Source organism: Mastomys coucha, unplaced genomic scaffold (assembly GCF_008632895.1).
Source record: "Mastomys coucha isolate ucsf_1 unplaced genomic scaffold, UCSF_Mcou_1 pScaffold22, whole genome shotgun sequence".
In the NCBI taxonomy this organism is placed as follows: domain Eukaryota; kingdom Metazoa; phylum Chordata; class Mammalia; order Rodentia; family Muridae; genus Mastomys; species Mastomys coucha.
In genome coordinates, this window is record NW_022196905.1 from 64,448,327 (window position 1) to 64,465,435 (window position 17,109).

At 36.1% G+C, this 17,109-nt stretch overlaps 1 protein-coding gene across 3 annotated transcripts in view; it reads right to left on the reverse strand.

Moving 5' to 3' along the window:
- The window catches only part of Gabra4 (gamma-aminobutyric acid type A receptor alpha4 subunit), an 88,924-nt gene that overhangs the window by 43,953 nt on the left and 27,862 nt on the right, over positions 1-17,109 (reverse strand). Inside the window, exon 8 of one of the 3 annotated variants that reach the window (XM_031342592.1) lies at positions 11,523-11,648. The exons of 1 other annotated variant lie outside the window; for it this stretch is intronic. In XM_031342592.1, coding sequence (XP_031198452.1) covers positions 11,523-11,648 — 126 coding nt within the window. Of the gene's footprint in view, positions 1-11,522; positions 11,783-17,109 lie in introns of all 3 variants that reach the window. One more of the 3 variants, XM_031342591.1, reaches the window with a different exon arrangement.

Here is a 17,109-nt window from a genome sequence, read left to right on the forward strand (position 1 = left end):
AAATACATTGCTTTCTTTTCTTTTTTATTCATCCATTGTATTTTTATTAGATATTTTCTTTATTTACATTTCAAATTTTATCCCCTTTACTCATTTCCCCTCCAAAAACTCCCTTACCCCCTCCTCCCCTCCCCCTGCTCACGAACCCACCCACTCCAGCTTGCCTGTCCTAGTATTCCCCTACACTGGGGCATCGAGCCTTCACAAGCCCAAGGGCCTCTTCTCTCACTAATGGCCCACAAAGCCATCCTCTGCTTTCTTTTCTTTAAAACACCAATTCATATAATACGATCACAGTTAACAGAAAATACAATGAACCCAGACTCTTATTTTATAAGTGAATTTACATCTACCAAAATAAACAGCAATCAGATAGGAAGAAAACTTCCACAGAATATGATAAAGTGATAAATGAGGTCAGCCATACTTTAAACAAACATAGGGCGTGATCTCCTAGGCACTGAACACCATGCTGAATGTTTTACCTACATAATGTAATGAGATCATCAGTACTTACCTCCCCAATAAGCCTGTTCATTGTCCCAGCTTTATAAAAAAGACATTTGAGACCATGTCCTTGAGATTGAACACCCGACTCAGAAAGGATTACATATGAGAAATAAGGTTAAACCTTGACTCTTAAGAATGAATATTAAGTGGGATTCTCAGAAGGGCATACAGGGTACATCTTGGATTATTTACATAATCCTTTTATGCCACCTTTTTATTTAAGACTCTAGCAGGGGAAATAATTCATTGTTTTTCAAATAGCTTGGCTAGACTCTAGTCCTTAAACTTGAAAAGCATTCACACAGGAATAGTGAAATGAAAACAAAGAGAAAAATGAATGAGGTGGATGGAGAAGGATGTGTAGGTAGGGGAGAGGTATGCACTGATGAATAAAAAAAGAAACTCATTACTATTGTGATAAAAAAGATGATGCTTTGCTGTGGAAACCTGAACTGATTTGTTCGTTCATCATATGTGCTTCATTTCCCATCATTTTCCTAGTAAGTGATGTCAACACCATCCATCCATCCTCGATATTCCTTATTTAACACATCTAATCTGTCACTACAGCTCATTATCTCAGCCTTGCCTCTTACCAGATAGAGACTGAGGCAGAATACCTGGCTCTTATAACTTTCTCCTTGGTGAAACATGAATACAATTACTGACTGTTTTATAAATTATAAGAACTAAATTAGGTTGTGTATATAGGTTTCTTTTATTATCACAAGGATTCATGATACGATAACATTATCAGGCATTAATAAAATGAAAGGATTCATAAAACTATACAATTACCAAGTATTCACAAAAAATATGAACAAAACAGGGCTATTGCATGCATGAAGTCACTGGAGCTACAATTATTTGCATAAGACCTGCACAAGATGACCTGCTAACATTCTACTGTTAGTGGGGGAAGAAGGGCTTACGAGCCCAACCTTCCCTCAGGGACAACTGACAGTTAATGGTTGCTGACTGTGAGGGTGTCATTTCTTCAGTGATGAAGCTATTGCTAAGTTACCCATGCTCTACTAAATAAGTCCCACCTATGCTCATGCAAGCAACTCTAATTGTATTCAGTGAATGACAAAAACATGAAGAGACAACCATTTTAAAAAGTCATGACATTGAGAAGAACTTTTTGGAAAGAAGAACATGTTCTGTGTGAGCTGGAAAATGATGAGACATGTTATTGTAAAAGTATCAAAGAACAATGAAAAATTTAAGATTATGAACAAAAGGCTACATGGGCTCATCAGTATCTACATCTCTTTATATAACATATATAAATATACATATTCATATATTTAAAGTTGGGCTCATAAGCCCTTCTTCCCCCACTAACAGTAGAATGTTAGCAGGTCATCTTGTGCAGGTCTTATGCAAATAATTGTAGCTCCAGTGACTTCATGCATGCAATAGCCCTGTTTTGTTCATATTTTTATCAATACTTGGTAATTGTATAGTCTTAGGAATCCTTTCATTTTATTAATGCCTAATAATTTTATCATGTCTATATATATGTATATATACATATGTATACATTCTAATATCTATATTTTATTTGCTAAATGCTATGCACTCATTTATAAAGCAAGGTCTTTGCTAAAGCACATTTGAAGCAGTTTTAGTATTATATTTACCACATTGGATCTGTGTTATCATGACCGTATAATTTAGTTGCTGAAAAAATATTTCTTCCTTTGTAAAATAGCTCTTGTGAGCTTGCAACTATGTAACACATGTAAAATACATCATATAAGACCTGAGTTACAAGCTCAGTTAGTATTTGCCATCCTTTTTGCATCACTGGTCAGTTTTTCATAAGATATAGCATGTTAGCATTAATGTACCCTTTATGGATAAAAAATGGCTAAAAGACATACCAAATAGCTTTCAAGAAAATCCATGAATGCATGTGTGTATATTTATATGTATGTGTGTATGAGTAAGAAGATATCCAAAGAGGCCAGATGAGGGGATAGATCCTTGGATGTAGAATTAAAGAAAATTGTCAACCACCTAGTATGGATGCTAGGAACTAACCTGAGATGTTATGTCATAGCTTTTAACCTCTAGGCCATGTCTCCAATCCCCAACTTTTAAAATGTAATATATATATGTTTTTTAATAAAGCTTTAATGGTTTAATTCTACACTTACTTATCTTTCAAATCATTCTATTCATCAAAATTGTCTGCATCCATGAGAAGGTGATTATGTTAAGAAGAATCAGTAAGAATATAGGAGAACACAATCATGAGGATGGTGGGCACTCATGTATTAGTTTAGAGTCAGGGGTAGAGTTAAGGTAAAGATGAGCAGAAAGAGAACAGATGTTTTGTGCCACTTAAAATATCCAAAGGTATACTTGAACTACTAATAGCTACTCCTACATTCCAGAAATTGTTTTTTCTCCTTTTTTTCATGAATATTGCATTGAGCTATAATCTTTTCAATTCTCAGAGAACAAAAATAGTCACCATAAGCCTGTGCCTAGCCTCTAACAGTCTATAGATGAAATAAACCAAACTGCTAGTGAACTCCAAAAGGACCTTTGAACTAAACATCATTAAACAAAAAGGTCTTTTTGAAATGATGTGCTCCAATGTATTTTAAGCAGAGTTAGTGTCAAAAAAAATAATTGATGGTATATTTTAGGACACATATTTGAATAAACAAGTTTTGGCTGTCTGATTAGAATGTCTACTGACACTCCAAACCAAATCCAATATGGATCCTTAGAACATTTCATTTCAGGAATACATTAAAAAAATTGTTCCTAACACATCCTCTCCATTTTTGTACTTTCTTCTCCGTATGAATCAGTCCCCCAATTTCATTTCTCATTTAATGTATTCTTGACCTATGTAGTCGTACTTGTCACTGAGGCCAAGCAGGGAGCAATAAGTCATCTGTCACTGTCTTCAAAGCATGGGTACTTTGAAGTAAATTGCCATGGAAACCTAAGTCATTGTGCAGGCACTCATAGAGGACATAAAGCATAGGATGACTACTTTGACTGGTTTTATTTTAAAATCTTTCTCAAGGCTGAAATGTTTTCTTCATTTTGCAAATACAGTTCCTCTTGTTCCCTATTTATATTATAAGCACACAATATGTGTGCTGTGCTGCAGTGAAGTTTTTGAATCACAACATAGCCAAGCAGATGAGCTCAGCCAAGCTTTACTACTGATGGCAACTACTGTAGTCAAGAGCTATGTTTCAGAGACCAAATGGAAGATTATTCAGACTACCCGGTACTTCAACTCATTGATATTTCCTCATTATATCAGTGTGCAACAAATCTCATCAGGTGTAAATACAAAAAGGAACAGAATCAATTCATTACAAATGGATTTTTGAAGATAGAATCTTATTGTATAGCCCATATTCACATCTAACTTGTGATTTGCCCTCAGTCGTTCACATTACATGAATTATAAGTGTATAGAACTATACCTGGGTTGCATAAAATATATTTCAAAACCTAAAAGCCTTAGAATAAAGCCATTTTTGGAGCTAGGGGGAGTTAATATTTACATTGGACATTTATTGTATTTTATAATTTCAACATTGTTAGAAAATTATAAAATGAAAGAAATTGCTTTTGGAAAAAAAACATTGTTTAAAGACTTACAGTCTACTACTAGTCAACATGTTTTACTGTCATAAAGACATGACAGAACTTCCAGAGTACAGAAGAAAAAGAAGGAAAGGACAACTTTAATAGCAAAAAACATTAGGAAAGTTAATATTGAGAGGGAAAAGTGTTATTAGAAATGTCAACATGGATTCCAGGAGTACAGCTCGACAGCAGCACCTGCCTGACAAGGCCTAGATCTGATCCTCAGATCACAGGAGAGAAAGAAGGGGGTGAGAGGAAGGGAGGGAGGGAAGTTGGAATTAAAACTCAAACAGGATTCAAATGAAAGACATTCATGTGGAAGAAAAAACAGCTTTTTTTTATTACATTCATAAACTGATGCAGAAATAAAGCAGTTATAAACCTTTAAATGCTGGAAGATATTGACTCCAACATGTGTAAAACATAGTCAAATTAAAAGAAAGATCAGTGCAACTGTGAATATTTATGAGAAAAGTTTTTGTATATTTGCAAATTGTAAAGACTATGGGGTTTGTTGATAAGTGAAGAAATAGTGATTTAAGTAAAACTAAATTTGTTGCTAAAGATAATAACTTTTAACATAAACCAGGGACAATAAAAATATTATTCAAATCAACATTTCTGAAGGCATGCAATAAAAGAATTAGCAGAGTTAAGTAAAAATTACACCTAGAAATTTCAATATTATCTCTATAATTTTGTCTCAAAGGGGAAATAACATTACTCCAGAATACATAGCAAATAATTCTGATAATATTAATCACAGAATTAAGAATCTTGGGATTCTATACAGAATAGATTTGAATTCAGTAAGAGAAACTTTATTCATAAATAAGAAAAGCATGGAAATAAACTAATATGATATATGCACAAATATCTTGAAAATCATAACAAATTTATTCTGCAGAAAGATATAATTAAATTAACTCACAAATCAATTATTAGAAAATAATAAACAGTGTACCAAGCAGTGGCGGCACATGCCTTTAATCCTAGCACTCAAAGGATTGAGGCAAAGAAAGATGGATCTCTGAGTTCCAAGCCAGCCTGGTCTACAGAGCATATTCTGAGAAAGCCAGTGCTACAGAGAGAAACCTTGTAGTGAAAAATAAAATAAAAGTAAATAAAATAAAGATACTTCACAGTAAGCTATACCCAAGATCTGGTGACTCAAAAGAAGCAAGAAATGGATTACAGAGTTTCAATATAGCAGAGCAAAATATAATAGAATGACAACAAAAGACAGAAGCTGCAAGTTTACCAATGGGAAGAGCAGAACACAGACTGAAGTCCTGGAATGGTTAAAGGAACTCAGGTCAGTATGACTTTGGCTGGCCTTGCCCTTCTCCCCCATTCCCTCTCCCTTGTTATTAGATTATATTCCTAAAGCTAGGCAGCAGGGTCTATCTCTTTATTTGGCCACTTCGTCTCCTGATGTTGACTACCAAGGCCCAGCTATCAAAGAATTGAAATCCAGCAATCAAAAGTCCCCTTTGGCTCACCTAATTAACATGCGTAATCAAAGTATAACAGATTCTAACACAGCCCTCCCCCTTTTCTCTTCTTAAAAGTTATAATTCAAGGTCAGTTGCCACTCTTTTCTGTCTGAGTCAAAAAGCAGCCATCTTAACTTTTCTTCCTGGCTTAAAAAAGGATCTCCCTGTAAAGAAACACCCTGCTGTGTGGGGTCTCCTATGGATGGGTTAACACTGCAAATGTAGATTCCTAATCTCTAACCCTTCATAGCCTCTGTGTTCAATACTCCAAAAGTTTTATTACTTACATTAAAAGGAACCCTGTGCTTCCATTCCCTTGTGACTTAGAAATAAATGGAATTTCCGTAGGGTAAGATATTTGCTCACTTTAAAATAGACATTACTGATTAGTAGTTGGCCCATAGCTAGCCTTAAATACCTATGTGTATAATGAATAAGTGCATAAATATAGGGGCGAGATATCACTTTGTAGAGGAAAAACAGTTGATGATTTCTAGTCCATTTTCGTTTGGGAAAATGCAGACCAAGCAGCATTATGGTGTGATTCATGGAAATTACCACTGACTAAGTGTAGTTTACCACAGGGATCTGTCTGTTTATACAAAAAGAAGACAAAAGGAAACGAAAGACAGTCATAGGGACAGAGCAGACTAGTGGAAGAGGAAGAAAAGGGGAGAAGATTCTGCCTGCCTGATTATCCATGACCTTGTACATCTTTCTGCTTCGATACATAAGATACAAAAAAATGCTCAATTAAAAAATGAATCTTTGATAAATCTGATAAAATATCATAGTTGGTTTTGTTATGTTTTCTACATTTTCTTAGATATGTCCTTTAGAAAAAGAATTATGAGCAGAGCTTTGGCGCAAATTCTGCAGCCAGTCCCACAACACCCAGAGGAGGTGAGGAGGACACATGTCACAATATGAGGAGTAACTGGGACCAGCAGGACCCAGACATGCAGGAAATCCACCAGCCCAGTGGCACGGGTTGCTTCCAGTCTGTTTGCAAGTTCTGCATCCAGTCCCACAACACCCAGAGGAAGCTCCACTCCCAGGTGCTCTAACACACCCAGGACAAGAGGATCAGAGGTAAGGAGGACACAACATCTGTCCCAACACCAGGAGTAACTGGGACTAGCTGGACTCAGGAACACAGGAACTCTACCAGATCAATGGCACTAATTCCTTCCAGTCTGTCTAGGCTGGTGCCCTGAGCAGATCTTTGGCACAAACTCTGCAGCAAGTCCCATAATTCCCAGAGGAAGATGTACTCCCAGGTGCTCTAATTAGCCCAGGATCACAGAGACAGCTTGACTCTGAGGAGTTCTGACACAACCAGGATCACAGGAAGCACAGACCCCAGTCTGATCTAACCAGGGTAGGTAGCACTAGAGATAACCAGATGGCAGAAGGCAAGTGTAAGAACATAAGAAACAGAAATCAAGGTTACTTGGCAACATCAGAACCCAATTCTCCCACCATAGCAAGTCCTGGACATACCATCACACTGAAAAAGCAAGATTCAGATCCAAAATCACTTCTCATGATGATGATAGAGGACATTAAGAAGGACATAAATAACTCCCTTAAAGAAATACAGGAGAATACAGGTAAACAGCTAGAAGTCCTTAAAGAGGAAACACAAAAATCCCTTAAAGAATTATAGGAAAACACAATCAAACAGGTGAAGGAAATGAATACAACCATCCAGGATCTAAAAATGGAATTAGAAACAATAAAGAAATCACAAAGGGAGACAACCATGGAGATAGAAAACCTAGAAAAGAGATCAGGAGTCATAGATGCAAGCATCACCAACAGAATGCAAGAGATAGAAGAGAGAATCTTAGGTGCAGAAGATAACAGAAAACATTGATACAACAGTCAAAGAAAATGCAAAATGCAAAAGGGTCCTAACCCAAAACATCCAAGAAATCCAGGACACAATGAGAATAATAGGTATAGAAGAGAGTTAAGACTTCCAACTTAAAGGGTCAGTAAATATCTTCAACAAAATTATAGAAGGAAACTTCCTAACCTAAAGAAAGAGATGCTCATAAACATGAAAGAAGTCTACAGAACTCCAAATAGACTGGGCCAGAAAAGAAATTCCTCCTGTCACATAGTAATCAAACACCAAATAAACAAAGAAACAATTTTAAAGACAGTAAGGGAAAAAGGATCAAGTAACCAATAAAGGAAGGCCTATCAGAATTACACCAGACTTCTCAACAGAGACTATGAAAGCTAGAAGATCCTGGGCAGATGTCATACAGACCCTACGAGAACACAAATGCCAGCCCAGACTACTATACCCAGCAAAACTCTGTTGCCATAGATAGAGAAAACAAGATATTCCATTGCAAAACCAAATTTACACAATATCTTTCCACAAATCCAGCCTTACAAAGCACAATAGAGGGAAAACACCAACATAAGGAACAAAACTATACCCTAGAAGAAGCAAGAAACTAACCTTTCAACAAATCCACACAAACATAATTCCACCTCTGACAAAAATAACAGGAAGTAACAATTACTTTTTCTTAATATCTCTTAATATAAAAATTAATGTTATCAACTTATCCTAATCGATTAAAATTCAAAAGTATGAGGAATTGAAAATTTGCAGACTATCATCTGGTGGTCTCTCTAATTTGGTAATTGGAGAAATAGGTCCAATATTGTACAATCCATATATACTTTCTGCTTGTTTGTACCTGACAGTGTCTTGCCGGGTACCACATAATGTTCTTGAAACCATGCTTCTCCTATCTCAGCCTCCCTATTAGTAGGATTGTTTATTTGATTTTTTACACTATACTATGTTTTCAGAACAGCTTACATATTTCAAAATTATTTATACAGCTGAAAGAAAAATAAAAAGTTAACTTGGGAGGTGGCTTATAAGAGAACAACTAAGAGTGAGACTGAATGCTTTTGAAGAGAACTGTATAAGTTACTCTTTTCTGAAATGAATGTTTTTCAAAATAATTACAGCCAATGTAGCAGATTCTTACCCTCACCTAATGTCTGTGCCACCTTCCAAGCAGAACAATTGTTCAATGGAACAGTTGGTGAATGACTTCACAGATAGACCATCTTAATACACACATGATTTCTTTCTTTCTTTTTTTTTTAGATATTTTCTTTATTTACATGTAAATTTCTCCTTTCCCAGTTTCCCCACCAAAAAACAAACAAACAAACAAAAACAACAAGAACAAACCCCTGTTGCCTAATCCCTCCCCATGCCTGCCACCCCACCCTCTCCCACTTTTTGGCCCTGGCATTCCCCTACACACACCGTTTCTTAAATGAATGTAACCTGTTCTCTGTGGGCTGAGAATGAAAACAATCACTCCAGTCAAATAGCTTTGACCATAGCAGGAAATCTGTATCCAAAAATCATGCCTACAATTCACTCCTTGGTGCAGCAGAGCTGTCAACTCTTTGCTTAGCTACTAGGGAGGTAAAATCCTTTGGTGCTGTGAGGGTCATTGAAGTACAATCTTATTACAATGAACTCCAATGTCTAAAAATTGTTCTTATTTTGGGCTTGTACCACAATAAGAGCCAAGATTTTAAACTCTACTAAAACAAAACACATGAATAAACAAACAAAAGACTTTATCTATTTATGTTCATTTAAAAAACTAGTAGTGATGTATTATTTTAAAATATACAGCTAATATGTTTGGAGTTATTTAAAATTAATATTGAGAAAATGTATGTATTTTTTATATTGCAGCAGACAATCATCTACATAAGACTGCTTAACTGATTGTTTTATATAAGACAACTTTTATACTATTCATTTTTATTGTTACAATATTTTATAAATTTTAAAGAATATGACAAAGTAAAAAAAAGGTATTTCAGGTACTAAAGGGGGGTCTCTGGTAGGAGTTGTGGTACAAAAGGGAAAGCAGAATGTGACGTAATTCTATTTACTTAAAATGTTTTTAAATGCTAACAAATTCAGATAAACTGAAATTATGAATCTTTTCTCACCATTGAAAATGAATTATTCATTTTTATGTACATCAGGTATAACTATGAATCCTTTTGTTGCTAGAATTATTTTCTTCTTTAATACATGCAAGCAGTCCCATGAAAATGCTGGGCCACATGATAAAGAAACATCATTTTACTTTGGTCAATGAAATCTGTAAAAAACAATCTTTGCAGCTCTTTCAACATCATCCACAGTTTCCCCCTTAACAGTGTATGTTCCATTTTACCCATATCTGTGAAAAAAGCAAAATATCTTTCATCTTGAAAGAAACGTTTAAACAAACAAACAAATAAAATAGCCTTATGTCACACATCATGGTCACGTATACATTATCTAGCTTTTAAGTAGATAGGCACTGCTTTAAAATATAAACATATTAAGCACAAGTGTTAGAGTTTCGGGTATAAGTTTGGAGGGGAAGCTAGGGGTGGCAATATCAAGAAAATAGTTGATAATAAAGATCATTCAAAAGAGTCAAATGGAAGCTTACTACCATAGAAGCTTTTAAAAATAGATACATACAAACAAACAAACAAACAGTTATTCTATAGTTGGTTGATAAAGCATCTATAAGACACCACAGATGTCTTAGTTAACAAACTAATTTATTTGAAAAGCCTTTTTGCAAGAATGGTCTATCTCTTTCAGAGTCTCTGGCTAGCAAGATCCCATAAGCCCCACATATTAGAAAGCACTGCCATCCTTCTTGACAGTAAAGCCCTATTGCTAGAAACATCACTACTTGAGTCACAGAACATAATGAAATTAAACTGGTACTGAAGTGGACATCTCATCCCTAGGGTTAGATTACATCAGTTTGGAAGGTACTATTAATGGTAGTTTATAAGAAAGGTATTCACTGTTCATCAGATTTGGTAGAACTCTGAGAGTTATAATAACTGGCATGGCAAGATATATACATTCCTTCAATAAGGGCATTAACAGAATGGTAGTAACTGCTCACTTTCTGATTAGATTTAAAGTCCAGTCCACAAGATGAAACACATATCTTGCATTACTGGAGTCTAGAGCCTTCTCCTACATAAGTTATAATCTTTATATTCTACTAACTGGCCACAATGTTTTATGACTTGTTAAATCCACAGTACATCTTTCAACCTTCATCAGACAAAATTCTTTCTTCCTGGGGATGGTGATTAACACTGAGACACACAACTAGCTAAGGTACAAAGAATAAGAGACAGCAGAATGTTCAGCCATTTGTTAATAAAATATCTATATCAACAGCCCCTGGATCCCAAGGCCCATGACTCATTCTTGCTGAGGAGACAAATAGAATATCAGAACCTAAGGTGTTGAATGACTACCAGGAAACACTGTTCTGGATGCAGAGGTACAGCCATCACAATGAAGACACAGTAGTTATGACAACACATGCCAAACCCTGTTGAAGCTCAAACGGGATAAAATCCCAGCATGGAGAATGGATGTGCAACTGATAGCTTCTGGGAAAGTGAGAGTTAGCTTTCTTTTTAATGTGCATGCCCTGGTAAGTAGATCAGGTGTCAATGAAAGTCATACATCAAAGAATATATAACCAGCCCAAATTGTATATGATTTTTTAAATAAAAGTACATAAATTTGAGTGTGTGCAGAAAGAGTTGGACCTTGGGAGGAATTAGAATCAGGGTAAATATTATCAAAATATATTATATAATAACCTCAAATAACTAGGACAGTTGCAAAAATGAAATATCAATGTACACATTATCACTTTATAATTTCCTAAACTTCAGCCATTCTTAGAAACTGTCATTGATATTTTAATGCTCTCTGTTTTCTACTACAACCAAAATTTGACCAAGCAGATGAAACCTTAGAAGGATGGAGCTAAATTCAAATACCTGGAGAGATGTTTCTGTGTGTTTCTCCTTCGGCACTGGAGCAGCTGGAACTTCCAGAGGAGGCTTTGACATCTTCTTTTTGGCTTTTTGCATTTGAATGTTGGTGAAATAGTTGACAGCAGCAAACTCAATAAGAGCCGAAAATACAAAAGCAAAACAGACAGCTATGAACCAATCCATGGCAGTCGCATAGGACACTTTGGGCAAAGAATGCCGAGCACTGATGCTTAGGGTGGTCATCGTGAGGACTGTGGTTATTCCTTCAATGCAAAAGAGCAAAGAGATAAAAGCATTGTACTGCTAGTTTTATTTAAAAAAAGAAAAGAAAAAGAAAGGAAAATTAAAAGCTAACCCAAAAGGAGGAGGTGGGATGAGCTTGATGAAGTTACTAACTGAAACCCAACACCTTGAAGAGAGAAACTGAGTTCTTCTGTTTCAGTAAAATCAGCACAGATTTTGGAATAAGAGACAGATAATGTTCAACTCCTGGATCTCATAATTATCAGTTCAATGTGAATTGATTCAAGATTGGAAAACCCATTGATACTTCTTTGTACATTCTAAGTGTTCTATGGAAATAAAAATATGGAAAGCACATGGAATATATTGATTCTATATTGGATTCTGAAACAATATACCCAAAGAATCAATATGCACACTTCCAAAAAAGGATGATTAATTTGAAATAGTAACTCTTAGATAGGAATGGAAAACTGAGCACATCAACCTTCCAATGGGAGCATGAGAATATACTAGGTAAGCTAGGCCGATTACCACTGACAATTATTGCCAGAAGAATCACAAGTCATATATAATTCTTATTCAATATAATCTTTTGAATAAAATTAATACATCCATTGGGTGTTCCAGATCCTAAACTATTAAAACTATGAATACATTCTGGCTAAATGTACTTCTCGAAAAAGTTGGCCTTCAAAATGTGGGTATTCATCATGTGTACAATTTGAAGAAGAAAACTTGGAACAAAAATAGAGCTCCCCTTCCATGAATTGTTGTCTGAAATAACACTTTCAGGAAAAGTGCTTTCCTAATCTCGAGAAAAGGGTGGCTTTCATTCTTAGAAAAAGAAAATACTACTTGTCAGTAGGACTACAGAACTATGCATTCTTTAAGGATGCTAATGCTTGCATAGTTGTTCCTATTTCCATTCATGTATGTTTAGCTCATCAATATTATTTAAGCTATCCTAGAAATTTCTGAAGTACTTACTGTATCCATTTGTACTCTTTTTACATAACTCCCAGGATAGGCCCTGAAGGTGATACATCCAGGATGATGATGATAATGGTGACGGCATTGATGAAGGCATCTGAACTTTATATGCTAATACATGCCAACCCCTAGCTGAAAGTCAATTCACCCATTTTCAATTGGAAATATAGGGAAATTTTTTTCCAAAAGTAAAGGAATATTCATATTTTGATTCAAAGAATCAAGACTCAGACTGATTATATTCCACTTTGTACTGTCTTTACTGTTTCAAATATGTGAGCTTAGAGAGGAGTGAAAGATTTGCCTAAGACCATTCCTAGAAAATGAAAGCAATGATTTCAATATGCCAGCTGTGTTCTTCATGTATAAGGCTTAGCCATATTGGAATAATTAGCCAACTTAGACAAATTTCAAGATAGAAGGCATGGGGGGGGGAATCAACACAGCCTGCTTCAAGTTTGATTGAGTGGAGCACCCTTAAGAGACACCATGTTGAATACTGCTTTAGGAATCACCAGTCATGGAATGCCAAATGCATCACAAATGCACAATGGGCAAAAATCACTGTTTGGATTGTGCCTAGTCACTTTTCTCCAATTCCAGTCTCTTCCTAAGCTATTGGTTCATAGAAGATGAAAATTTGGAGCATCTGGGTATCACAAGAACTACAAAACTTTAAAGAACATTCTAAAACTATACATAAGTGTATATTACATAATTTGTTTAGTAATTTCAAGCATTTTCTTACCCTAAAGTAGATTTTTGAGATTTTGTGGTATGAATATGCATATGTATATGCATATGTACATGAATGTTTATATATGATGTGCCAGTCATATGTGCAGGTGGCCAAAGGCCACACTGGCTCATTGGATCCCCTGGATCTGGAGTGATAAGCCCCTGAAGTAGATTTTTTAAAACCTTATTCAATTTAATAGTTAGATTGACTGTCTATCTACTCTAATGGCACACTGGTTCATAATGAATTTGTAGGGCTTTTTCCAGAAGGAGACCTTGAAGCATGTAGGCTTCATTTTAAATGTCATAGAGAGAAGGCACAATTCTCCAGAAGTCTGTGAAATAAATGGATAACTACCAAAGTAACTGCATAAACCTTGGCTACAAATTATAAAGATAAATTATATTTCCTCTTATTCATACCAATTTGTCTGTAATGGACTATTGAGATTTCAAAAGTGGGGGTCTGGAGTGATGGCTCAGAAGAACACTGGCTATTCTTCCAGAGTACCTGGGTTCAATTCCCAGCACCCACATGGCAGCTTACAGCTGTGTGTAACTCTAGTTCCAAAGGATCTGACATTCTCACACATACATGCATACACATAAAATAATAAAAACAGAATCATAAAAAAGTACAAAAGTGTTCCACAAGTTCTGCAAGGTGTAAGCAGTGGATTTCTTGGAATGCAACAGAAAGGAGGATAAAAGCACTAGTAAGTAAAAACATGAGTGTGTTCCAAATGAAAATACTACTCAGTGCTCAGAAAAGCTACCAGAAACCATATTGTTCTGACCATTAAGGACACTTACACTAAAATACAAGAAGCTTAAGAGTCATCCTGCCATAGCCAGGCAGTGGTGGAGCACGCCTTTAATCCCAGCACTTGGGAGGCAGAGGCAGGTAGGTTTCTAAGTTCGAGGCCAGCCTGGTCTACTTTCAGGACAGCCAAGGCTATACAGAGAAACCCTGTCTCAAAAAAACAAAAAAGAAAAGAAAAGAAAGAAAGAAGAAAGGGGAGAGAGAGAGAGAGAGAGAGAGAGAGAGAGAGAGAGAGAGAGAGAGAGAGAGAGAGAGAGAGAGAGAGAGAGAGAGAGAGAGAGAGAGAGAGAGAGAGAGAATCATCCTGTCACTTTCAATGTGAAAAAAAATTTCCTAAGTGATAGTCAAAAACCAAAAGACTAGGGTCATTACTGAGTGGTGATTTCAGGAATGACATTCAACTGGTTGATGGCTTATGTTAAACCATATTGCTTATACCAATACAAAAGCACACAACATATTACTGTCTTCATTTTCACTATTGCTTTGCTTGTGGAATGGCCCTCTAGATAGTATGACTGTAATATCGCAACTGTTGGCAAAATTAGGAACATTGGTTGTCAAGAACAATTGTCTCAAAATTGCTTTAAATCTTGCCATCTTTTCAGATATTAAAAAGTTCTCTGCCTTGTGTTCAAACATGGAGTAGACAGTAGAAATGGAGGCATGTGCTTATCCCTTTTAATGTCAGGTAGAGCTCTTGGCAAAATAAACATGGATGGAGCAGCACACAGAAGCCAACTCTTTCGATAAGAATCTCACCCTGAAAATATTTCAAAGGCATAATTATTTTTGTGTGTTCAAGTATTGATGCCAGTCCATGAATTTAGAATGCTGAATATGCACCATATTGGCTGGCCCAGGAGCCGAGAGAGAGAAAGAGTAGGCTAAGACTGTACACAAGAGTGAATTTTTGGCTGGCCATTCCTAGAAAATGAAATAGCAATGATTTCAATATGCCAGCTGGCATCTACTTGTGTTTAATGTTTAACCATATTGGAATAATTAAAAAAAAACCTTAGAGTCAGACAAATTTCAAGATAGAAGGCCTTTGGAAAGAATTCCACATATTCTGCTTCTCAGATTTCTGCTGTTCTGGGGTTTTGTTCTCCCTGGTGTTATCTGTGACCCAGCCTATTGTCTTTGTGACCAAAACAGGGGCTACAGCTGAAGAAGTGCAGTGTTCGCCTAGAGTTCACAGTCACCTGTATTTCATACAGAGTAAATGGTCAATGACCCCAACCACATAAGGCTTTACTTCCCTGGGAAAATCCTATTCTAGATCCTCAATGTACAGTCTAATTGTGATGTAGCTCATGTTTTTGAAAACTTAATCATTGCTGTGATTTTCCTGATTGATCAAAACTAATATTGATCTAGGCAAAGACAAGCAGGCAAATTTCAAATTCAAAATGAAAATTCCTACTGGCAAATTAGTCAGAGTTGGAAGTTCTGGAATTCTTCACAAGGCTCCTCTCCACTTCTATATCCTCATATCTGCTGTGAAGATAGTACGACTGAATTCTGTATGTTATATATTCTCTCAGATGTACCATTTACAATTAAATGGCTTGATAAATGTCTCTAATGTCCTTGTACTATTTCCCTTATGTATAAAAATTGAGAATAGCCATCTTGCTGAGCTATTGTGAATGTTAAGAAACGAGGCCCAAGTGTTCATTGACTCACTATTGGAGTTAGTAATGGTAGCATTTTGCTACACTGCTTAATTCCCTTAAGCTGTCATATAGGAAACATTCGCTGAGATCTGCTGTGTCAGCTATCTTTGATGCGATCTCTTCCCACATCATCGGGTATTTCTTTTATTTACAGACAAGTAAATTCATCAACCAACAATAATAAAATTATATACAGCATTTGCTAAAATTTTTCAAATGTTTTACTGGGATGAATGCATTTAATCTTCACAGAAACACTAAGAGATGAAGCAATTCAGCTTTTTGGAATATGTGAGTTAACATGCAGAACTAACCCACTGAACAGTGTAACTACTAAGTGACAATGGGGTCAGAGCCAACATCTGTAAGTGTAACATCACTTCCTCAACTTCATAGATATCTATGTGAGGCCACTATTTCCCGTTAAACTCTCAAGGGCAGGTAAGTGTGGTATGTATTCTAATGAATTTATTAGTAAACCTTGGTAGAAATACAAAATTTAAACATTTTCATGATGGCAGAAAGTTTAAGGTTTGTGTGTGAATGTGGTATGGTGTATGTGTATGTGTTCATATACCTGTCCACATGTGTGCTTACTCATTGAGGCCAAGGAAAATGGCTGGTGTCGTTCTTACAAGCTTAATTCCTGTGGCAGTCTGCCACTGAGCCTGGACCTCAAGATTTTGGCTGTACCACTTAGCCAGTGAGCTCCAAGGATTTGCCTGTCTGGTCAACCACTTCCAATACTTCAAGGGTTTCAGACACTTGCCAGTGTCCATACCTTTTACATAGATGCTGAGGATGCATACTTGGGTCCACATGCTTACTCAGCAAGTACTTTACCAAGATAACCATCTTCCTAAGCCCTTGATTATTCTACACTAGAACAAGCAAGCTAAAGGACTAGCATATTTGTTCTCAGTCTGAGAAGACCCCTTTTGCCCAGCCAGACAGCCTCTGAAATGACGTGTAAAGACTCCACATTATTACTAGTGCTAAATAAGATGAAGAATACTAAGAGCTTCAGACTATCTGGGAGTACACATAGAAAACCATTTTCTTCAAAACTATGGAAACAGAATAAAATGAATCTACTCTTGGGGGGGGCAGTGTA